This window comes from Hippocampus guttulatus, chromosome 4 (genome assembly GCF_054856545.1).
Source record: "Hippocampus guttulatus isolate MCC_2025c chromosome 4, RoL_Hgut_1.0, whole genome shotgun sequence".
Classification (NCBI taxonomy): Eukaryota; Metazoa; Chordata; class Actinopteri; order Syngnathiformes; family Syngnathidae; genus Hippocampus; species Hippocampus guttulatus.
Window position 1 is genome coordinate 16,772,287 of NC_141264.1, and position 23,759 is coordinate 16,796,045.

Here is a 23,759-nt window from a genome sequence, read left to right on the forward strand (position 1 = left end):
TCAAGAATGAATACTTGGATTGAATAATTTGGCTGTGAAAGAACTCACCATTAACCATGAATTTTCTAAGTAGGTTTATCCTCCCAAGGGTCAGGCGCGTGCTGGAGCCTATCCCAGCTGAAGGCGGGGTACACCCTGAACTGGTTGCCAGCCAATCGCAGGGCACACATAGACGAACAACCATTGGCTCTCACAGTCACAATCAGGAAGTGTTCAATTAACCTAGGGTACATGTTTTTCGAATGTGGGAGGAAACCAGAGTACCCAGAGAAAACCCACGTAGGCCCGGGGAGAACATGCAAACTCCACACAGGGAAGCCCAAAGCCGGAATCGAACCTTGCCCCTCTGCACTGTGAAGCGCAAATGCTAACCAGTTGCACACCGTGCTGCCAATACACCATTAATACAAAAAAAATTAAAAAATAATAATCACTTTTTTTTAGGATGAAGGATTGTTTCAGTATGACATGAGTCACATGACAAATCATACCTGTCAACTTTTCGGAGCGCCAACCTGTATAAACTACCAAAACAATCCTTATAAAGAGCAAAAAATCCTTATAACATACCAAAGCATTTTATATGTCAAAATAACGGCAGAAAAAAACCCACGAAATTTTCAATGATATTTATTGTAGATCTCCATAATACAATGTCTGGCCGAAGTATGCAATGAATACTCTGCTGTTTTCAACTAGGAACCACGTGATTTACTGGAAAGTTACCGGAAATGAAAGCATTCGAGTAGACTCGCACCATTCTGGGCAAAAGCAAACGGAACTACCTGTTAGGGGGGCGGGGGGAATAACGGAAATTTTCAGAATCCGTATGATTTGTGCGATACGGCCATATACGTAAGATTCACCACAAAATCCGTATGAACAATGGCTAAACCGTATGAGGTGACAGGTATGACAAATGGTCTTCTAGATGACACTTTGTCCATCTAATGCATTTTCAGAAACATACACCAGATGGCGACATTAGCATATGATATGAATGCCCAATTTGAAACGGTCAACCGGTCCGGAAAAAAAACCCAAATCAACTTTGCTCATACATTTATGTTTTATTGAATATTTAAAATGAAGGTTGTTTTTTTTTAACTAGTTTGTATTCTTTCATCCTAACAATTGTCAATAAATATTTTGTGAATGGAATCTGTCAGCTAAACAGTTCGTAAACATTTGTTGATTTCTTTTTTTTGGTATGAATTTGTGAATCGCAATTAAAAGAATTTAAAAAATACATACATGCACACATGCTAATTGTTATTTGATCATCAAAATAAAGACTTACCTATTTGCCACACTTCGTCCGCAAATGATCTGGCACGTGTCTGAAAGCTGTGAAGCACACCTGTCGCTACTTGGCAATCACAAGGTGTATAATCTTCGAAGGCTGCATGTCTTCATCATCGTCACCATCAGCAGGAGGAGCAGCAGTTGCAGCATTTTCATCGAGGACCTCTGATGCTAAGATGGCAGCGCAAAGAAAGCAGAGGTAATCCATAAATGAAAAGTGATCGAATGTGAACGATCTAATCCACTGTATTAAAGGGCAAAAAGAAAACTAATTTAAAAATCTAGCAATCAGAGAGAAGGGAATGAGTGAATGATTCTGTTCACTCACTCCCAACTCCCCAATAAGCTTGATGGGGAATTTTTATGAAGTGTAAATATGATAGTAAATATTCAAATTAAAATACTATTTTGTTGGTCGATTAATTGTTGAGAGATTAAGTTAAAATTGTCTCAATGCTGGGCATTTCGACCCTTTAACGGGAAGTGTCAGATTTCTATTGTCTTACGTGAAAGCCATCTGATTTATATCCATGTGTTGAATCAAACGGACATTTGCAAATAACTGCTTTAAACATTGTTCCTTTTTTTCCTGACATATATTTGTTAATTTTCTATGTTGTCAATTCAAAATGTCTTTTTTTCAGTCAAGGGATGGAAATTACATGTTTTAATCAACTGATTAAAATGTTCAAATAGTCATGAGTTGCAGCTGTGCTTTTGATCATTTTTCATTACCTGCAAATAAAGCTTCAGACTGAATGACAATAAATTTGGGAGTTATGTTGTCAATATGAAAAACTAGTACTCAAACATGCCTACAAATGTACTCGAGAGAAGGTGATCACTTCTGCATGGTCTCTTATTTTAATTTTTGTGATTCCAACCACAGTGCTTTTTTTTTTTTCTTCCTGTAGCCTGACTCTGATTTGCATCATGATGGCAGCAGTGCTGCTCCTCCCAGCCTTGGTCCATCCCACGAGCCTCCTGTGTCACTTCTGCCCCCTGCAGCCCAAAGAGTCCCCCTGCACCAACCTCAGCACAGAGTGCATGCCGGGCCAGCGCTGCGCCACCTCCAGGGCCTACTACGGCGTCGTCCACGTGCTGTCCTCCCAGGGCTGTGTGGACGCCCGGTTGTGCGGCAACCGCCTGGCTGTCTCTCACATGGGGGTGGAGTACCGGCTGAGGCACAGCTGCTGCTGTAAGGACAAGTGCAACATGACGCCCACGTCCCAAGACGTACTGAAGATGCTGCTGGGAGTTCTGGCAGAGAAGGGGGAGAACGGCAATGCGACTCGCGCTCTCAGGGAGAAGCTCTGGGGGTCTTGTGGAGATGATCCCGGTAGCCCTGAACCTTTGGCCTTTGTGTCGTAGATGTGTTTGCGGTGTGCGTGACTGAAGAAGAGGCCAGGTAGCCATGGGCGCTCAACTGTTTTATCGCATCATCATGAAGTGATTGTCTGGCAGGAATCACAATCGTGATGTGTATTGCTCCAGAGAGAAAAAGAAAAGGTGGATTTGACAACCCTCCTCCTGGATTAGAAAACGAATAAAAGACTCTTGAACCTTCCGCTTTGTTGTTAATGGTGTCAATCAATACGAGATGTCTATCAAGTCTTTTGACTATTTAACATATCTTGGTTGTCTATACATATATATATATATATATATTTTTTCCAAGCGTAATGGAATTATGATTTTCCTCGGGACCGTGACAATCCATGTAAATGTTGAATCGCACATTACCGCATATACTCAATAAATTGATGGACTTGATTTGTTGTCACAGGCCATAAAATGATGTGGTAGGCCAGATCTGGTCCCTGGGCCATGAGTTTGAAATCTGTAAACTAAATGGCATCACTGCCAAAGTCGTTTTAAGTTGTCACGATATGGAAAAAAACCCCAGGAATGTGTTTGGGGGGGGGGGGGGGGGAAATGTCGATTTTTGTCATTCAGGTCATCGGAATAGACAAAGGTTGAATTGAGGCAACAGGACAGACATCTGTGTAAACATTCAAATATAACTTGGGCAACTATGTTATGAGAATGACACTGATCACACAAAAAAAAGATTGCAGATAATTAAAATGAGTAGATTTAAGTTGGCTCTTAAAAGATGATTATCCCTCCTCGTTTTGACACCGACATGCTGTAAATTTCTTTTGCCATGCACAATGCACAAATGGTCTCCTGTTTTGCCGAGTTTGGATATGGATATTCTTTAAAAAAAAAAAAATCATTTTTTTATGGCAACCTTTTAACAATTTAACAACCTGTTTCATCAACTGTGTACCTGATAAACTCTAGTATTTGACAATCAAACTCATTTTTGTCATCATAGCTATGGTTTCCCTGACGGGGCCTTTCATTATGTGACTGTCGAATCATATTAGATATACTAAACACAGCTTACCCAGAAACGGAGTCTTCAATATGTGATTAACAAATCAAGTTTGAAGTTAGAAGACAAAAATTGTGGCCCCCATATAAGTCTCCAACGATCATTCATTTGAGCCACAGAGAACTAGATTGGGCTAACTTCATTTCTCTCATTTTGCAGGAGTGATTCTGCATTTAGCTGCCAGGAAAGGTTTAGTGATCGAGTGGTCAAAGTACAAACATCTGTCACTTGAACTAACAACTGCACCCAAGCTAGAAAAAAAAAGTAATGAAGGACTGTCTATATGTGAAAACTAAAACTACCAGGTTTCTCTGTTCATTTCTTAAACTCAACATGACAAAATGGGGTTCGCCCACCCTCATTCTCCATAGCTTAATTTACATTTACATGAAAACGAAATACTCGCTATATCTGTTAAATTTGAAGGACATTGCAATTTTATAAATATTTTCTGCCAAATGAAAAAAGAACAATCTCATTTGGCCTTGAGTTTGACACTTGTACTCTAATGCAATATCATTAAAACTGAGTACGTACAATATATCTAATTGACATACCTCACCAATTGCTTTTCATCACTTTTTTTTTAAATTGTAAAGAAACTTCAATTCAAGCAGGTGTGTGTGAAAGTGAAGGTGTGGCCTCTCTACGAAGATGATGCAGTGCAGCCAGGACTGACAGGGACGAGCTCTGCGAGGCTTTGCTTTCCCAACTCAAGTTCCACATCGAAGGTGGCCACCATGTAAGTTTTGATTTAATGTGCATGACTGTACGTATGAAAAGATGAAATCACTGTGCAAATTAACAGGCTGAAAGCGAGACTTCATGGGAAGCATCAAACCTGTTTGTCCTACACATGATTAATGGACTTCATTGCTTTTACTCACGAATGCTCAAATGGATTACTTGGTCTGGTGTGATGGGATTCATTTTGAAGAAAATGTTCACACTGGACCAAGTAATAATAAGAATTGAAAACATTTAACATGTTAAGGTAAGGTTAAAAAAAGTCATTTGAGTTGTCTGCCGCACATTTTTGAGCTTTGTTATTTAACACCTGGGTCTGGAGTCTTGTGTGGTGTTTGTATCTTCATGCTCTGCTTGTGGGGGGGATTATTTTATGTGCACTCATGCATGCTAAAGTCATTGAAGGTGTGTGTGTGTGTGTGTTATACGCCACTGATAGTTCGGAAGGGCTCATAATAAGGACAATGGCTATAGAAACTGAATGGATAAATGGCCACTACGCATTACTAGTACTACAAATCCCATAATGCACCACACTCACGAAAGCGAGGGCAGGTGTCCTCTGTTGTCGATCCCTGCAGTGTCACTTTTGTGTAATTTATTTCAATTCAGTACATGAAAAACCGGGAAGTACAGATTTCCTTAAGTTTGGTCATGACTTTATTCTACGGAGTGCCACTTTGGTTTGGTCTTAAACTTGACAATAACGAAAAAAATCTGATGACAACTGACAGCCACACACTCGGCGATTGTGCCTCCCACACATACCAACTCAGTACAAAGGAAAAACCACGACCCCTAGTGGTATTATTGTGACACTATTGTTTTTGTTTTTTTAACTACAAACAACATGATGTGATTGTAAGGGGGAAAAGTAAATCGATCGTTGTAGCTACAAAGAGAGGAATCACGGTACGAAATAAGCCAATAGTGTGGGGCTTTTGTCAATAATCGCCCAATTCACTGACTGCGCTCGTACCTATCAGTGACAGCAACACTCCACACGTCATCGGCCGTGGGCCTTGAGGTGTTCACTTTTCGAGTGTAATGTAGAAGTCCATCGATTCATTTTTTTTTCAGGCATGTCCTCGTTAGATTTGCAGGTGAGCTGGAGCCTGTCCATACATGCCTTTGAGGCCAGCCAATCGCACATTCTAACATTCACACGTATGGACAATTTGAAGTATTGAAGTTGAAGGTGTATGAAATAAACGAACATTGGTATGTTTGTGTCTTTATTAACAAAGCATTCTTCAAGTTGGAGAAATTAAGTTAATCTTGTATAATAAAATAAATTCCAGAATGTAACAAAAACAATGCTGCGTTGTGAAAGCCTCATCTGGTTTTGTTGCAGGGCGAGCATCTGGCAAGTCCTGCAAGTCACTGCGTTCTTTGTCTTCCATTTGGTGCCCTATACGCTGTGCGGCAACCTGCGCTGCCTCTACAGGCCCATCTTGGAGAAGGAGTACGAGTTTCAGCCCATCGTGACCGAGTGTCCCCGGGGTGAGGTGTGCTACAAAGCGGAGGGTCGCTACGGCAATTTCAGCGCCCTGTCCGCAAGTGGCTGCATGCCGAGGAGGGTCTGCGGCCTGCAGCACGATCTCTCCTACCAAGGAGTCGTCTACACAATGAGCTACTCTTGCTGTGACCGGCCGTATTGCAACGCGTGTGCGGGCCTCTTTGCCAACACCTTTGTCATCACCGTAACACTTGTAACTGTTGCTGGAATGATCGGAAGGTGATGTCGGATGAACAGCAAGCGCTCAGGGTTAAGAGGGAAATTTTCAGCATGGATTTATGTGGCGGATGCTCCAAAGACATTGAACTGTATAGTTTTAAGGTGTTTTAAAAATATTCTAACATAACTGATTTTTGAATATTAGTATTTCCAAGAAATGAAAGCTTTTAATAAACCATGACTTGTTTCACTTCATACCACGCATTCAAAAACATCCACAAATTCTGTGTTAATGGGGCAAAAATGTGTTATCTGCCAATCTAGGGAGCTTGCGATGTCAAATGTAACAATGTTTTTAATCATTCACCTTATATAAATGACACTAAGAGATTGTAGGAATGAACACTTGACCAAGAAGCAGCAGGTAGCCGAGCTTTGTTTTGTTTTTTGTCAGAGACACTTTGTATTTTTTGTGGATCCATGCTGCCTTTCAGCCTTCAGGTTAGTTCTGGTACTACGACACGTCCGCCTCACGGTGCAGAAGTGATGGAGTTTCCATGTTCTCCCCCGTGCCTGCGTGGGTTTTCTCCGGGTACTCCGGTTTCCTCCTACGTTCCAGAAAAAACATGCAGGGTAGGTTGATTGGGCACTCCAAATTGTCCCTAGGTGTGATTGTGAGCGTGTACTGTTGTTGTTTGGCAATGTGTGCCCTGCGATTGGCTGGCGACCAGTTCAGGGGGTACCTCGCCTACTGCCCGAAGACAGCTGAGAGGCTCCAGCATGCTTGCGACCCTCGTGAGGAGAAAGCGGTTCAGATAATGGATGGATGGATGTCTTTGGTGTGCTGTGTTGGTGAAAATGAGTTCAACATAGATCAGATATTCTTGTGCCCCATTTAAAACAGACGAAAGGAACGGAGTAATGCTGCCCTACTGAGTTTGAGTGGACGAATTCTTTTGGCTTCGTGTTTTTCTTTGGTTCTCTTAATTCAGGAAACCTGATGGGATTTGAACATCCTTCCACCACGGCCAGCTCTTTCTGTATCAAAATAGTGATCTAAGCAGAAACTCAATTTCAGTGTTATCTCAAATTATTGAGCTGCACAAACTTGTTCACGGGAACTTGTACTGGAATTTTTGTAAGAAAATATCTTCCAACCAATGCAGCAGTCTTACTCAAGATATTTTTGTGGCTTCGCTACTTCAACTCCAGTATCTCTGAAGTGGCCTGCGATGAAAGCCAGTTTTACAGCCCTGCAAATGTAAGATGATTTAAATGTTTGGCAGAGGGTCAATGAAGAGGTTGAGGCAAGGTGGACAGGATGAGGTTTAGGCAGTTTTTTTATTTCCCTTTTATAAGGCTGCTGGGTCTCCCCAAAATGGATATACATGTATGTACAGGAGTTTGCTCGACGGGGGGTACACTGAGGGCAGAGGGTGCATATTACACAGACTTCAAAAAACAACACGTAAATAGCCTCACCTCCAGGTATCAGGAATCAGAAGAGAGGAATGGAGCAAAAGGGGGAACAGCACAAGAGAAGAGGGGGAGAAGATGCAGTAGAACACTTGACTGGACTGGATTGCCTAATAACTTAACAACTTGAAAAATAACATACAATTCACGCACAGTGCATCTTAAATAGGTCACATGAAGAGCCATATACCATAAATATCTATTTTTGTGGGAGCCAACACATATAAAATGATTTTTTTTTCAATGAACATACACACTCACACACGCACAAACGTTCAGTCCATCATTTTAAAAAAATGTTTTTTTCCCCCCCCCATCTTTCGTTCTGTCCTGTGGAATTTCCACTCTGCCCACAACGGCCCGATCCGGAAAATTGGGGAAAAGGGAAGCAGAACCCAGAGCCCCCTGCCACCTCTTAAAAGTATATGAATGAGTAGAAAACAAACAAATGAACAAACACCACAGTCAATTCAGCACAAAAGAACCCACAGACACACAAGAACAGCAAGAATTATATATATTTTTTCACCCACTCCCACCCAACGCTTTCAAAACCGTTGGTTCCTCCTCATGGTCTGTATCATAGTGGTGGTCTTTCTCCTGGCGTACAGGCTGGCACCTTGGAGACATCCTCCCCCGGCAGCTCAGTGGAATTGGGAGGCTCGTCTTCAAATTGGCTGGTCAGTTCAGCAGTGATATCTCTCAATTTCACAGTGTGGTTGGAAAAGGAGGATGGGGGGGGGGGGGATGAAGGAGGGGTGGGGGGGGGAGGCTCTGTGTGGCAGGAGATGGAGCCTAGTGGGAAGAGGAACCACAGCAAAACCCTGACCGTCCATGGTAGAAAGTAAACAAAATGGCCACGACACTCCTGTCTTCGATCTTCATCCAACGGCAAAGCATCGCGGGCGCGACATGGGACAGATTTTGGCGAGAGCGCGAACTTGAATTGGTGATGACGTCGTCAGGAGACAAAAGGGATGAATGCGGACGGCTCAGTGTGTGATTGGCGGGTCAAAGGGGGGAGGCAAAATCCCATCTCCGGAGGCTCAGGCACGCCGCTGCAGTGCCCGTCGCTTGCGGCTGTAGTAGTGACGCAAGCCGCTTTGTCTGGCAAAGTTCATCATGTAGTTTTGTTTACGGGTGCTGGAGGGATACAAACACAGTGAAAGAGGGAAGGAGGGACATGTGTGATTAGTGAAAGTGCAAAGTTTCCACACACACAGGTTCATTCATGCGCGCACACGCGGTGATGTCGCTGCGATGCTGCCGCTCGACTCTGGCACCCAGTCGTGCTGCTCAACAAAAGGGCATTTGTTGATGTTCTGCAAAGGACATGGTGCCACAACTATGTGGATGTGTGGACCATTCCTTCTTTCCGTTTTCAATTGACTCTTTCCATTACGGTCTAGAAACACGCATTGTTATAGGCGGTGCGAAACTAAACTAACTATCAACTTTCAAAGTCCTCCCTCAAAGCAGCGAGGAGCAGCAAATTAGCCCTTTCATGCAGCCTGTAACCTGATAAGATGGTAAACTGTCCACTGCAGTAACCGCTGTCCCCGAAAGGGTTAAAAAAAAGGACTTAAAGTCAATATTTTTCCTAATCTTGTGGCTACAGTAAATATAGCTTTTTTTAATGTGCAAATAAACTCTGTCTGTTGGTGATGGAAAATGCGTGTGGTATGAACAATTCCCGTTATTCAAACAGAAAATATATCACGTTGTGTTCTGTGTAGGGTAATTACCAAATAGACAAATTAAGTTCACAGCGTAGAGTAAAAGTAGGGATGCTTAATATTCTGGACAGCTTTTCCCCATATGACCTTCAATGTGTCGGATCAAATGTCAAATCAGGCACTGCGGATTTTTGAAATTCAAATGTAGTTAACTTGTATTTCCTGGCTTTTCTTCCTTTTATAAGTCTATTTCTATTTTCAATATGTTTTTGTGTCCAGGAAAGCAAGTTATGGGACAGCGCGACACACGTAATCATGAGTGAGTTCAACATTGGTGGCAGTTTAAAACGCTTTGCACATTCAAACGCAACAATGTTCATGGCATTTTTACTCAACACTATAAATACGGAATTGGGTAAATCAACTCTATGATCCGCAATGGATGTGATGTCACGACAATGAACCCATTAAGAGCCCATGGAAATTGAAAGACAAACAAATAAGAAATGACATCACGTTTCCACATTTGTTTTTAACCCACCACAAATAAACTGAAGATACAGAGTTTTCAGACTGTAATTTTCACATCAGAATAAAAGAATAAAACAGAAAAACAGGCCAGGGGACTGAATTTGATTCTAATACTCAATTCTTCGTGTTCACATGACCTGGAAGTTTGGTCATGAATATAAGTCAAGAAACATTAGCTTGTTACTTGTCACAATACACTGAATTATCCATCAGCCATATTACTGCATAGCAACAACAAACAAGTTTGAAGTGCGACTGCAATTGGCTTCCTGCATTCCACGCATTGTTTTTCACTCTTTCATATGCAAAGGGTACACCGCATGAGGACGATAGTAGACTTGGGGCAACTATTGTGCAATGATACGCGAGGAACTCTGTGTAGACAGTATCTTGTTGGACTGAAAAAAGCTAATGCAACTTTAATAATGCCCATTAACAAACCTCTGGGTTCATAAACCCAAGCAATTAAATATTGAAATCAAACTTAGTCCAGTGATCTGGGGGGGGGGGGGGGGGGGGTTATGTTGTATTTTTTATTTGGGCCTCCAATGAATCAATCAAACTCATCTTTTTGTTTTTATGTGTGTGAAATTAAAAAAATAAATTATCAGTCACTTTTCGATTTTCATTACCAATTGAAAATGGAAAGAAGAAACGCGACCCAGATTTTCACTAACCTACAAGACAAGACATGGGACACACACGCACACACACGCTCTGACACTGAGAATTTGAGGTCAGAGTAAAGAGTGGGAGGAAAGAAAATCGACACAAAGTGCATGGTTTTGAGCAGACAAGCGGTCGAAACGAGATGGTGGCGCGTCGCTCTCGCTTAGCCTGTTCATTGCCTCTTCTGTCCAGTAGGGTGATGCCAGTGAGCCAGCTGTGCAACTGGGGCGCTTCTGCAAAGCGGAGAGGCTGTGGGAGGGGTGGAAGGTTGGATGCTTGATGGAGGGTTGAGCGCATGTCGGCTATGGACGGAAAAACAGCCAACGGCCACGGAAAAAGGGGAGGTCCCTCCATGACAAAGACGCCAATGGGTCCATCTCATTTGTCTTATTTGCATGCCCCTGCAGTCCTCCATGCTTCCTCAGCGAGCCGGAAAAGGATCTACAACAGTTGGTTCAGTCATTGGTCACTTAGCTGTCTTTGGTTAAATTTAGTCCATTTTACACCAGCGCCATTCCTTTGCGATCTGGACGTGGAGTGATGAAAGACTACATCAAAGCTAAAAGGTAAGCAGAGCTGCATGACTTTTGCTGGATGCATCGATTACTATTACCTTGCAGCTAATGGCTAACAGTGTCTGAGAAAGGGTAAATACTTGAGCGCTCGTTGAAGTTGTTGACGCGGCGCGGATGTACGTACTTGTGTCAGTCATTATTTACGAGCCTGCATTTCTCATCGTGTATTCTCTTGTCTGGATGTGAGACAAATGAATGAGTGCACAAACACTACAAGATTCATTGAATTCCAAAGATGGCTGTAAATCATGGGGCACAGAGTTTTTCTTGAGACTTGTGGAAGGCAGTTAAATCCACGAGAAAAAAACACCAGGCCTTTAAATAAGGTTTGTCCATTTGTCATTTAATGTTTGCCACTGGCACCCTCTTTGAAGTAGAATTGCTGGTCACAGTTGCACATGGGGTTAAAAAAAAGTCCCTTGGCACCAATATTCTCTGCCAATAAATAGGAAAGTCAACGAATAAAATGCTCGGCAGGTGATTCACAGCCTGTGTTTGATCTACTCAACTAGAAGACAACACAAAAAGTTGTCGCTTTCCCAAAGTCACTTAAATATGTGGAGGGCTATGCCGCAACTGAATTTAAACTTCAAGTTACACCTTCCTGGGACGCGAGACTTACGAGTCGATGGAAGAACGCTCGAATGACCATATTGCGATAGTAAACGGCTACATTCTAAAGCTTCTCCACCCTATGTGCCAATCTAGCATGAATATTAGTAAAAGTCAGATTTAAGTGGATGGTAGAGTCCACACAGCCAGAAAAGTGCATAGCTGTTCGGCATTTTGACTTAAGCACATGGGAAAATAAGGCCGAAGTGCAGCCATGGCTAGCTCCACCCTGGCCCAAACTCGTCATTGGCGCAGTAGTTTGATGGTCTTGCTAAAATAAAATAAAGCAGAGGATCGAAGACACCGGAGTTTGCAATTAAGGGAATGAGATCGACCCAATACGTTGAGCCATGCAGATGAAGTGCTCCAGCCAGATGTTTGATACTGGAAGTAAAAGCTGAGTTTGGTGCGTGAACTCAAACGAAAAAAGAATGTTCCAGGGACTCAACGACAAACGCTGAACCTGAAACCCAACATTTAAAGCCACTTGAAACACAAAAGACAGCCAGCAAAATAAGCAGCCAGGTCATACAAAACAGATAAAAGTGTTGTAATCGAGTACGTCACACATACCGTACACACCAACACACCGCACTGACATTTGTGTTACTTTTGTCGTCTTCGTATTGAAAAAATTGGTATGGCTATCGCTCATTTTCTGTCATACAGTGAGCCCATTTCATTTGGTTTTGTTTCAGTGACTCTCACGTTACGGAGCTTCCACCTGGACTGTGTGAGCAGCTGGTCTGCGGGGGACCCGAGAGAAAAAGCGAGGTCGTGGAGATGACTGCGGTGATGATGAGCGAGGCTTACAGTGTTGGGTGAAACCGGGGGTGAGTGTGCTGTGTGAGGAGCAGTGAGGCTGGCAAAAAAGAGAGGAGGGAGAAGGATGGGGGTTTGTTCGGGAAGAGGCGGTGAACTTACCTGACGCTACAGCCATGCCAGAGGGAGCAGAATACAGAAGAGAGCAGAGGTTAGAGCGCGAGAGGGGAGGGGCAGGCGAGGGGGACTGCTGTCTCGCAGAAAGGTGAGAGGGGGTGGGAGCCCAGGCCTGGGGGAGGGATGGGGCAGGGGCCCCCAGGAGTAGGAAGAGGAGGAGAAGAGAAAGAGTGAGAACAAATGGAATTAATGGCAGTGATGGGGGCGGGAAGTTGAGGAGTCATAAATCAGAATCAGAGGGCATGGATGTGGAAGATGAGGGTGGATCCGAGGCAGCACATGAAGCGGCAAGGTAGTGGGGAGGGGAGCAAAAGAAAAAGGAAATTGGGTGTGGAGGAGGGGACAAGTGTTGAACAGAGAGAAATAAACAAGAGTGTGAGCATCATGGTCACGCTTGTCAGCAGACACTGTTGAACGCCGTGCACAGGTAGCGGGGAGGGGGTCACGGCCACAGAGACCAGGGGGCAGCTCAGGTTTAGGCACTAAAAAGCAGGTTCCCACCAAAAGCTACAGTACAGTTCAGTTGACGTGACTCATGTCGGCGCGATGGTGCAAGCTGTGACGTCAACGGTGGGACATCATAGCTGTGCGCACCTAGTAATGAATGCTACAGCTAAGAAGAATGCGACCTGGAGCATGCCAAGAAATGAATCCAATTTTGACCAATCAGTGAACCAGCTCCACCCTGACGCCGAAATGTGATATGGACCCATGGAAAGTCATCAAATTGCACAAAATAAAACATGTATCTTCAGAGTCACACGTTCTCCAGCGAGACGGCAGAAGGCAACCTGTGTATCCACCAGGCACAGATTTCACACTTATTATGTATATTTGTGAGTAACTTGAGAGTCTTCATACTTTAAAAGACATTTTTGTTTGGCGTTTAGCCCTGAGAATTTTTCTAAAACATCCACCTTGGCTCATTCTAAATTGGGAAACTATTATTGTACTTTATTGTACTGTTTTTGCTCAACTGAACTGCACTGTACTGTTTAAAGGAAACAGGGCAAAAGTGCGTAATTGGTTGTTAGCAGCTTCTAATGCGTCGGGTTTAGTTTTGAATAAACAACAAGTGCCCATTTTGGCAGAGAGCAAGATCTCGAGCAACATGCAGGAATCTATCCACAAACAGATCCCTCCAAAGCAAAGCAAACTGCAGTAACGTTCCTGCTTGCCTGACAGCAGAAGCAGTGTTGAACTTCACTGTTCGGTGTACGCAAGTGTGGCGATGCGCTTACGATCTGTGTGCACGCTTCCTGTGTATGTTTGGATTAAAAGGGGAGGGGGGTCATCTACAGGTGATGCGGGATCAGACAAGGGCAGATTTGGGCTCTGGTGGGGTTGTAGGCCAGCATCTGGCCGGGAATTTGGGTACTCACAGAACTACTTCCACGTGGTCCAGCGCCCACTGGTCATGTCCTGCACCGTCGTGGCGTGGCTGCCACCATCGCAGCATCACCCCTTTAACTCTCGCTTCCCTGGGGAACGCAGGCATACACTGTATTCAGAATCATATTACTTATTCTGTGTGTATTGTAAAGGACAGCTGGAGTATTGGTTAAATTATTATTATAACACCTCCATAAACACGTGACAGTTCTTCGATACAGCTGCATAATTCAATGAGATTATAAGAGCTCTCACAATCAAATGACATTTGAAAAGATAATAATGCTTTGGTGGGAGTCACTTACAGTGGGATGTTGTAGGAAACTCTCTGGGCCTTTATGAAGTCTTTGGGTTGGTGCTGGGCGATGACGTGCCAGCTGACTCCATTGGTGACGCTGTACTGTAGCAGTACTGCTCGGTCGACCGTGTCAGCCCGGTCCAGAGCAATGTTACAACTGTCTGTCTGTGCGACGCTACCAATCTGCAGCACAAACATGATCTTACTGCGGGGAGACACAGAAGGGATGGCAAAGGTTAGCGGGACACGTCAAGTTTTCGCTCCATTTATTATAGCATCTCTAAGAAACACTTTATGTTTTTGTCCCCTTCCTGATTTAAGATTTCACTTGCGTATTAATCACACTTAAACATTTTGGATCAGAAATATTAATATCTCACAAGGACAACAAGTAAATATGTTGCTTAACCATATGACCTCCGTGGGAGAGTTCAAAGCTAAAAACCACCGCTAAGACAAAAATAAAATAAAATAAAATAAAATATAGGCTTTTCTCACATTGTTGTAAAAATATCTTAATGAGTCTCAAACCTTTTGGGAAAATATTTTCGACGGTACAGTCTGGCATGACACAGCATTTGTTAAAACAAACATCATACTGACAGAAAAATATGATTTGGGCAGTGTGATGTCAGTGGCTACTTTGCCAATTCAATACTGGACAACTTGTTCAGATGAAACGTTTAAGTGTGATGAATAGGCAAAAAAACCCTGAGATTTGTGTTTTGGCTGTACCTGTACCTGGCTCGAGTGAGGTCCAGCGGTTTAGTAACAGCCTGCCTCATCTTACAGCCATTAAAATAGAGAGAGTCTCCATGTGCATGCGGTGACAGCTGTCCACACCCACTGCCCACTCCTCCACCCTGAATCAGCTGCCAGCTCTCCGGGGACACGCTGCCCGACTCAAAGTTGTCCTTAATGGAACTTGGCAAGTCTCTGCTAGAGAGGGAGCAGTCATCACCTGTTCAGGTGGGAGGAGAAGCAACAATGTGGGCACAATGATGGAAATTGGTTAGCTTGTTGTGATCATATTGCAAAATAAAATAAAAAGCTGCATCTTTTCTGAGCAGAGTTGACACCAGTCATGTAGCTCTGTTAAAAGTCATAAAGAATTGAATCTGTATTTATCAGTTTCCACTGTTTGTGACTCACCGTGATATCCCTCATCACAGATGCAGACCACTCCACTTGTGCAGTAGCCGTGTCCACTGCAGAGTCCTGGGCAGGCTTCGCCGATGTAAACGCGGTCTACTCCCCAGCTCTGACGCTCTCCCGCCCCCTCTTTTTGAATCCAGCGGAACTGAGTCGCCCTGGAAATGGACAACACGCCACAAATGGCACACAAAACTACATTGTTGACGAGTTACAAGACAAATGCAACACAAAAAATGAAGTATGGCTGCATGGCGCGGCTTTGAAATCAAATCTCATTTGTTTCAGAAAAATCTGATTTGTAATATTTACAGATTAGGACTATGACATTATTCAAAACAAGCTTTACATTTTTCCATTCTGGGACAATATTGACGTGTGTTTTTATACACTACTGTAGCTCCTCTCTGTTTGCAGCCATTTTATTCAGTGGATTGAATTGCCCAGTGCTACCCTGAAGAGACGTGGTCAGGCAGTTGAACAGTGACCCTGGTCCATGTTGAGCTGTTGACAGGACTGAAGATGGTGGACTCGTGGAACTGGAAGGGAGAGCAGCCCACGTTGTTGACTGACGAGGGGAGGCACTCAGATTGTACCAACTGCCACGAGTCAGACCTGAAAGAGTCACGTGACAAATGTTCAATTCCATATCAAACATGGCCATTGCTATGAAGTAGGATCTACCTTGCATCTTTCCTGTACTGCAGCAGGACAGAATGATGGTCCTGACATGTGTCTGCCTCACAGCCAACTACTATCTAAAACAGTGAGACGATCAACATCAAACGAACGCAACATACATATAAGAGTTGCTGATAGAAATTTTGAATCGCTTTAATACCATGAACTGTAAAATGTATCCAGGCTGCACTATAAGTTCTCGAGTGGCGAGGATGTTATGTGTCCGGTCTTGTTTCTTGTTGGGCCAGTAAAGGTGGAACGAGGGGTTTCCACAAAAGCCCGCAGTTCGCACGGCATTCGGGTAGAAGCTCCAACTTTCCTCGTGAGATACACCTTCTGGAAAACAAGACAAAACATAAAGGGGTTTGCTTACCTCTTGACCAATGCACTTTTCTTTTTCCATAGACTTACCATCGTCAAAGGTGTCAAGCAGGCTTGACGGATTGATGTCTGACCCGCCTACTAGGATGTTGTCTATGGCCCACTGGGCTCGTTCCAGGCTGGGAGAGGCCAAGCCAGAGTAAACAGTAAAAGGTTGCCACCAACGTAGGCGAGTAGCGTTGGTCAGGGCTCCCTCTGGCAGGACGATGTAATCTCTCCTCACAGACACGTATTTGAGATAGTCCATCTCATGCAGTAGGATCCACGACACACCTGAGGAGCACACGGACAGATTTGCAGAGCGGGAGGCAAAAAGGTGACAGTGATAGAACATGTTTTAAAGCGCACCTCCGTCGGTAGAGTAGTCTAACAGCACTCCTTCTTTTCGACAAGTTGGACGGTGACACATGGACATGTTATTTTCACTTCCAATCCTGGCCCAGTACTCCACAAACCTTTGGCCACAGAACAGATTGTGACAATTTAAACCCTTAGGCGTGTGGGCAACGTCGATGAGGGCAGAGTCGAGGTGTGTGCGTGGAATGTGATTGTGAAATTAAGCGGAACAATAGCATATTAGGACATGTTCTGAAGCTTATGCTTTTGTCAGAAACAAATAAAGTTGCAACTTGTTGTGTTGTGTGCAACTTGTGAAAAATGACCAAATACTGACTTAGCTCCCCGAAGGTCCAGGTCAGTGGTTATAGCTTGTCTGGCGTCAGCTCCTCCAAAATACAGGGCTGTACCCTCGACCAACACACCACAGTCTGTGCAGGGTCGACCTCCCTCAAGAACGTGCCACTGAGGCCCAGCCGCTCCTTCCCAGTCAAAACGTTCCTTCAAAGATGCCTACAGGGGAAAAGATTGCGTAAAAACCAGTATTTCTGAATTTTTTTCATCACACATCTTCTTGTTTTTGCATAGTCCACACACAAACCATTTTAGATCGCTCAAAGCATACTTTTTGGAAAACTCCAAATCATAGTCAATACTGGCTTGTTGATATGTTTTTGTGAACTGGTGTCCAGTTTTACATGTGACATGTGAAACTCATATTATCTTAAACACAGGAAAATATTCTTCAGAAACCCAATTTCTGTTTAAATTCTGTATTAATAATTGACACTGTTTTTAATGTACCGGTAATATTGTAATCCCTTGAAATTATGATTTTTGGGTTTCTCTAAGCACTAATCATCAGAATGACAAAAAACCCCTAATCATGAAACATTTCAGGCTGTCTGTATGTCACATAATTAAACCTTTTGAAATGAAATACCAAAATGAATGACAACTTACTTCCACTATATTCTTGTCGACTGAGATGCACCTGTATACTCAAGCAAACATGTCTTCAAGTGTGAACACTACCTTTCACCGTTTTATTATTAGCTATTGTGCCATTCCTTTTTTTTTCCGTGCATCTGATTTCTAGCATGGCTTTACGGTTTGGGATTATAGTGCACTGCTGCTCGCTGTTGGCATCACTTGAAAGCCAGCATTTTCAGAGGAACAGAATGTTCTTATTTTGTTAGGTGGAAAAGACGCAATAGTTTGAATGTAAGAGAAGCATCTCAAAAGCAAAATGCTACCTTCAGCGCTGCACTGGCGTAACAGTTTGGTCCGGTGAATCCTGGGTCACAGAGGCAGCGCTGATCCAAACAGTCACCATGCCCGCCACAATGGCTCTTACACGCTGGCCCGATATAAAAGTTCTCCACACCCCACTGAACATCTGAGTGCTGCTGGTAGAACCTGAAGCGCACTGAACTAAAGACCAGGAGAAGCAGGCTGAATCCTTTGGGTCATGTAAAGAGTTTAGCTGAACATACATCTGCCTTTTCCAAGATTTAAATGACAAAAGTTTAAATCATTGATGTTGTAACAATAAATAGATCTATCAATAATGTAGCTCATGCGTGACGGCCAATGAAATATTAAGAGCGCTGCATGTTTAGAAATATGTTGACCTACACGCCAGCGAGGCCGTCGGGTAGGGGATAGACAGCCCGCTTCCATCCCTCTGCGGGGAAGAAGACTGACGGCTGCGAGACGTGTCCTCCGCAACGGGGATCAGCGGGCAGACACTGAGGAAGCAGGTATTTCCACGTCACACCGTAGTCTGCAGAGTACTGAACGTGGACCTGTCTGTCCGCAGCACGATCTGGAACCACGCAGCCGACCGCAATCTATAGGACACAAGTTTGAAATGTTGTTGATTGGTGCAGGGAAGTGAATATGCACAGAACAGCTATACTATTTGGTACACCTGCACAAGGAAATGATATCCATTGTGCTTGTCGTCATCAGGGTCATGGGTTGAGCCAGAGCCTACCTCAGCTGACTTTGGGTGAGAGGTGGGGTACACCCTGCACTCGTGGCTAGTTAAATGCATGGCAAATTTTGACACTTACATTTGCAGCTATGGAAAATGTCAAGTCAATTACCCGAATGTGCAGGGAGGCCAGAGCTGAAATTTAAACCATGTACCTCTGAACGGCGCTCGGGACGAAGGATATTTGAACATTTGTAAAATATAATGAGAATTTTTCCCATTCATGCATCCATCCATTTTCCAATCCGCTTATCCTCACAAGGGTCGCGGGGGGTGCTAGAGCCTATCCCAGCTATCCTCGGGCAGTAGGCGGGGGACACCCTGAACTGGTTGCCAGCCAATCGCAGGGCACACACAGACGAACAACCATCCACACTCACACTCACTCCTAGGGACAATTTAGAGTGTTGAATCAGCCTGCCATGCATGTTTTTGGAATGTGGGAGGAAACCGGAGTACCCGGAGAAAACCAACACAGGGTAGAACATGCAAACTGCACACAGGGATGGAATTGAACCCGGTATCACTGCACTGTGAGGCCGATGTGCTAACCACTGGATCATCGGGCCTCCAGAATTTTTCCTCATTTTGGTGATATTGAAGAATTAGTAACCAAGCATGGGTTGCGGGCCACAAATGACCCGCTTCAGCCTTTAATTCGGCCCATCAAAGTCCGGCGATATTTGGTGCATTAAAGTATGAACTGGTTACTTGATTTATTGCAAAGAATATTATAAATACACAAAAATAAATATTTTAAATATACATTCCATGATTGTCTATTTATTTAATATATTTAGTGCAAATAAGCAGGGGTGTCGTACACATGTTGACATTCATTATTCTTATTTTATTAATGAGGTTTCAATTATCTTATTTTTGTTAATTGATTACAATGAAATGATAATCAAATTATAATCATACTAATAAAAGGAGAGTGCATGTTTTTAAAAATAATCTATTTTACACAAAGGTACACAGAAGTGTGCCAGACCCTGCCGCAAAGTAAGCGTGTGTATTCTTTGCTCACGAATCACCTTGAACTGCATGACCCAACCCTTTTCAGGGATTATATCATGCGTGACAGCGTAAACCTCTCTTCCATCAGCATTGCCGCACGCCATCACGCCATCAGGGGAGCTGCAGAAACGCTGCACTGAGCAGTCCTCGGAGAACAACCAATGGTCACTCACTGCCAACAAAACAAAGCAACATGCTGCCATTGTCTTTTCTTGTTCGTTAGAATGAAGTTTTGATTGAGTTTTTCAACCAACTGTGCTTTACCGATTGGAGTTTCCTCAAGCTCGCCCAGGTCACTGTTTGGTTCTGAGGTTTCATCAGCAGGAGCTCTCTCATGGTTTGGCAGTGCCACACCGCCGAATGTGTCGGAAATCTGTGCCCGCATGTCTGAACCCGCGATGAGGACGTTATCAAGAGCCCAGTCACTCTGGTCCACTCCGTCATGCTGCGGCTGCCACCAGCGCACACGCACACCTTCTTGTCGGGCAGTAGGAGGCAGCAGAACATTCACAAACCTGAACACATGATGTCAAATGCTGACTTTTAAAACAAAGTACCAACTTGCTAAACATGGTTCCTGCAGCTCCATTCATCGAAATCACTTGCTGTAAAGGCACTCACCCTGGCTTTGTGTACAGATCATAGAAAATCTCTGTCAGCAGATGCCAGTGGATTCCTCCATTCAAGCTGTACTCCAGGAGCACCCCCTGGTTACGGTTGCTAGGCGGGATCATGCAGCCATACATGAAGTAGAATTGGATGAATTCGGCGTTGGTTAGGTTGAGGTCCACTGTCACCAACTGACGACTGCAACTCTGTAGAGGCACACAACAAACAATATCGATGCTAAATGAAGAAAACCATAACAGAGACAGAAAATACTTACACCACTGAAGTGCAGAGCGGCGCCAGATGCCACAGCTCCACACACGGTGCTGAGTTTCCCACCAGTGAGTGTGTGCCAGTGACCAAGAGAAGGAGCCCGACTGAAGCTGTCCTTCAGCTGGGAGGGGAGCTTAGCTACCGGCTCATCACAGTAGTCACCACCCCACTCTGGATCACACCTGGTGTGGATACCACATGTGATTCATCAAGAGGGAGGGAATTATAAACAGTTTGAAAAAGAAGCCAGTGTTAATACATAACTTTGAGACTTCTGCTACAAAGCAAATCAAATATCAGCAAAAGCCTACAAGAACATCTGAAATTTATCTGGGGTTAGCCATGGGAACTTGTGGCTATTGTGTGCAGGCTCTCATTTAGCATGAGTTGGAACGTGATTCACTGGGTAATCCGGAACACAGCCATATCCCAGTTGTAGGAGGGCATGCACACTTGAGCATATTATTTGAGCTATTCATTTTGTACTTCCCCTCTCAAAAAGGTACTCTGGTTTCCTTCCACATCCCCAAACCATGCATCGTCGGTTACTTGAACACTCTCGATTGTCCCTAGGTGTGATTATGAGTGCGAATGGTTGTTTGACTTTGTGTGCCCTACCCTGTGATTGGCTGGCAACCAATTCATCGTGTAACCTGCCTACTGCTGTGATAGGCTTCAGCAGACCCTGGTGTGGATAAAGCCTGCTCAGAAAATGGATGGTCCAATATTTAGAGCATATTTAATTGACTAAGCCAAGGCTGTACATACTTTTAATGTGTCTGTGTTGTTTGGGCAGACACGGTTGTGTATACATCACCAATCGGTGTATTTTCATGACGTCATGTTCAGATTGGTGTCAAGCTCATCTGTGCTTACACTGCCTTTCCATTGGATACATATCAGATTTTTATTCACATTTAGGAGAGGCCTGAGAATGATCTGAAGATATCCGATTCCATGCATTTTTTTTCCCTATACATTGTCATGAGTTTTGATAATGAAGAATATCTGAATTGTGCCACTTAAACCATGCAGTGTAAATACATCCTAAGAAACACTGGTGTGTGTTACTTACACACAGGTGCTCTGTTGACACCTTCCATGTCCAGAACACATATCTGGACAGCCATCTCCAATATAGAGGTTATCCAGAGCCCAGGTCTGCTGCTTGTCAAATGGAGCCTGCTGGAACCAACGGAATCTTGTTGCTGGAGACCTACAAACATAAGGGTGGGCGTGAAAGAGGACGCGAAAAGCATGCGGTGCTAGTATATGCATTGTGCAAAACAACATCCGGAAAATGGCACAGACGAAAAGACACTCTTACAAAGCACAGTTTTAACTGCAAGCTATCAGTTACGTGGAGGACTATAGGAATCAAGCAGGCGCGAGAGAATTCAAGATCAACTAATCCATGGTGCTTGGTGCTTTTGTTTTATGAAACGGCGCCATCTATCCATCCTGCAAGGATGACCATGGCGCAGCAACATCCAACAGATTACAAGGAGAAGATGGCCATCTTTGGCTCCTACTGCAGTAAAAAGTCTAATATTCTGCGTTACGTTAAATAAAGATGCTTTCTTGGAGATTCTTTTATTCCATCGCTCTGCTGGCCTCACTTGGCTTCCATGACCGACTGTTCTCTCAACCAATGCTACATTCCTACACACCCGCTTGGGCTACGGCAAGTGATGGAGGACAAGCATACGTTGCAGATTAAAATACAAGAAAAAGTTCCAAACAGATTTTGCAGTTTCAATAGTCTTTTTTTTTTTTTTTTGCCATTTGTGGCATTATCGTACTGTACACTCGAAAGGAGCAGCCCTGACCTTGCATATGATGGGACATGTAGAGTCACCCGACCCCATTTGTTGTATGTATCAGAAACGAGCAGCCTCTGCAAGGTGTAGGAGGAGCAGTCAGGGCTTGTCGGTAAACAATCTCTGACAACAGGTTGCCACGTCAGACCTAAATCCAGAGAGTACTCCAGCTCCACAGCTAAAAAGACATTCAAGAAACAGCAACAACTGTTGAGGCTTACTTTTTCAGGCAAAGAATATTCAAATCTTCAAATCATCTTGTTGCTTACAGTAACAGGAGTTGGTTACAGAGCAGGATGCGGAAAAATCAAACTGGATGAAGGCATCCTGTCCCAAACTGATGTCAGTGGTGACTGCGTAGCGAGTGTTGGACTTCTCTATGAAAGCAAAGGCGGGTCCATCCGAGCCACAAACTGGCATTCTGGTTCCTCCTGGGTGGAGGAGCCATGAGCGTGTATCGATCGAGGAGAAATCATCTTCCAGTGGTCCCCAGCCGCTGGCACTACCACCAACCACCACCTGATATTTGAAGAAAGTTAGAATACATGAAATGTAACGTTGTGTTTGGTTGATTGAGGCACAGTCATTGATGGTCCGCCTCTTGCCTCACAGTACCTGATCGATCACCCATGGACTATAAAACTGTCCGCTCTCAGAGGGCTGCCACCAGCGCAGGAGAGTGGAAGAAGTGCGAACGCGCAGTGGGATCTCCAGGGCCACCAGCCGAGCCTGGTTACTGCTGTTACTGAAGAGAAATTCCTGGAGGAGACCCCACGTGAGACCTCCATTCAGGGAGTACTGCAGCAGAACTGGCTGAGAGCGAGGGTCCGGTGCTGCCTTCCCACAGCCAAGACGGAGAAAGAACTGAACAAACCTGGTGCCATTGAAAGTCATGATTACAGTCCTTCCAATTTCAGCACATCGACTTCCAAGTAACAAAATGGCGATATTTTAAGACAATGCTAACAATACCTGGCATTAGACAAGTCCAATTCATTGGTGACCAACATACGCAGTCCATCTTCACTGAAGAACAGATGGTTCCCACTGGACATGATACCACATTTTCTGGATGGTTTGCCACCACTCAGCTGTTTAAAAAGGTCTATATCCACTGCTCCGTCTAAATACAAACAATTTTTTTTTAATGTGACATAATTACAACGCAACTCCTGAGATACTGTTGCTA

At 44.0% G+C, this 23,759-nt stretch overlaps 3 protein-coding genes and 1 long non-coding RNA gene across 5 annotated transcripts in view; 2 read left to right on the forward strand and 2 right to left on the reverse strand.

The window, feature by feature from the left end:
* Window positions 1–938: 938 nt before the first annotated feature.
* LOC147206136 (uncharacterized) lies at window positions 939–3,850 on the reverse strand. The gene is made up of 3 exons (XR_015100760.1): window positions 3,719–3,850; window positions 2,338–2,501; window positions 939–1,476 (listed from the first exon to the last, which is right to left on the reverse strand). It is a non-coding gene; the product is annotated as an uncharacterized LOC147206136 (long non-coding RNA).
* On the forward strand, window positions 1,482–2,759 carry LOC147206137 (protein Bouncer-like). The gene is made up of 2 exons (XM_086109734.1): window positions 1,482–1,504; window positions 2,220–2,759. The coding sequence occupies exons 1-2, from the start codon at window positions 1,482–1,484 to the stop codon at window positions 2,674–2,676; spliced, it is 480 nt and encodes a 159-aa protein (XP_085965860.1). The 3' UTR covers window positions 2,677–2,759.
* Window positions 3,851–4,979: 1,129 nt separating the features above from the next.
* LOC147206138 (protein Bouncer-like) lies at window positions 4,980–6,195 on the forward strand. Its single transcript, XM_086108505.1, has 2 exons — window positions 4,980–5,008; window positions 5,808–6,195. The coding sequence occupies exons 1-2, from the start codon at window positions 4,980–4,982 to the stop codon at window positions 6,193–6,195; spliced, it is 417 nt and encodes a 138-aa protein (XP_085964631.1).
* A 2,534-nt stretch (window positions 6,196–8,729) lies between these two features.
* reln (reelin) overlaps window positions 8,730–23,759 on the reverse strand; it is a 90,219-nt gene continuing 75,189 nt past the window's right edge. Inside the window, exons 43-65 of one of the 2 annotated variants that reach the window (XM_086109449.1) lie at window positions 23,543–23,693; window positions 23,186–23,444; window positions 22,840–23,089; window positions 22,580–22,748; window positions 21,826–21,966; window positions 20,755–20,932; window positions 20,490–20,683; window positions 20,133–20,383; window positions 19,886–20,040; window positions 18,488–18,702; window positions 18,106–18,283; window positions 17,187–17,362; window positions 16,862–16,968; window positions 16,544–16,786; window positions 16,293–16,468; window positions 16,136–16,209; window positions 15,905–16,066; window positions 15,452–15,609; window positions 15,041–15,260; window positions 14,307–14,504; window positions 13,992–14,090; window positions 12,595–12,721; window positions 8,730–8,750 (exon numbers count right to left, since the gene is read on the reverse strand). In XM_086109449.1, coding sequence (XP_085965575.1) covers window positions 12,601–12,721; window positions 13,992–14,090; window positions 14,307–14,504; window positions 15,041–15,260; window positions 15,452–15,609; window positions 15,905–16,066; window positions 16,136–16,209; window positions 16,293–16,468; window positions 16,544–16,786; window positions 16,862–16,968; window positions 17,187–17,362; window positions 18,106–18,283; window positions 18,488–18,702; window positions 19,886–20,040; window positions 20,133–20,383; window positions 20,490–20,683; window positions 20,755–20,932; window positions 21,826–21,966; window positions 22,580–22,748; window positions 22,840–23,089; window positions 23,186–23,444; window positions 23,543–23,693 — 3,875 coding nt within the window. In that variant the 3' untranslated portion in view covers window positions 8,730–8,750; window positions 12,595–12,600. Of the gene's footprint in view, window positions 8,751–12,594; window positions 12,722–13,991; window positions 14,091–14,306; window positions 14,505–15,034; window positions 15,261–15,451; window positions 15,610–15,904; window positions 16,067–16,135; window positions 16,210–16,292; window positions 16,469–16,543; window positions 16,787–16,861; window positions 16,969–17,186; window positions 17,363–18,105; window positions 18,284–18,487; window positions 18,703–19,885; window positions 20,041–20,132; window positions 20,384–20,489; window positions 20,684–20,754; window positions 20,933–21,825; window positions 21,967–22,579; window positions 22,749–22,839; window positions 23,090–23,185; window positions 23,445–23,542; window positions 23,694–23,759 lie in introns of both variants that reach the window. The other variant, XM_086109447.1, reaches the window with a different exon arrangement.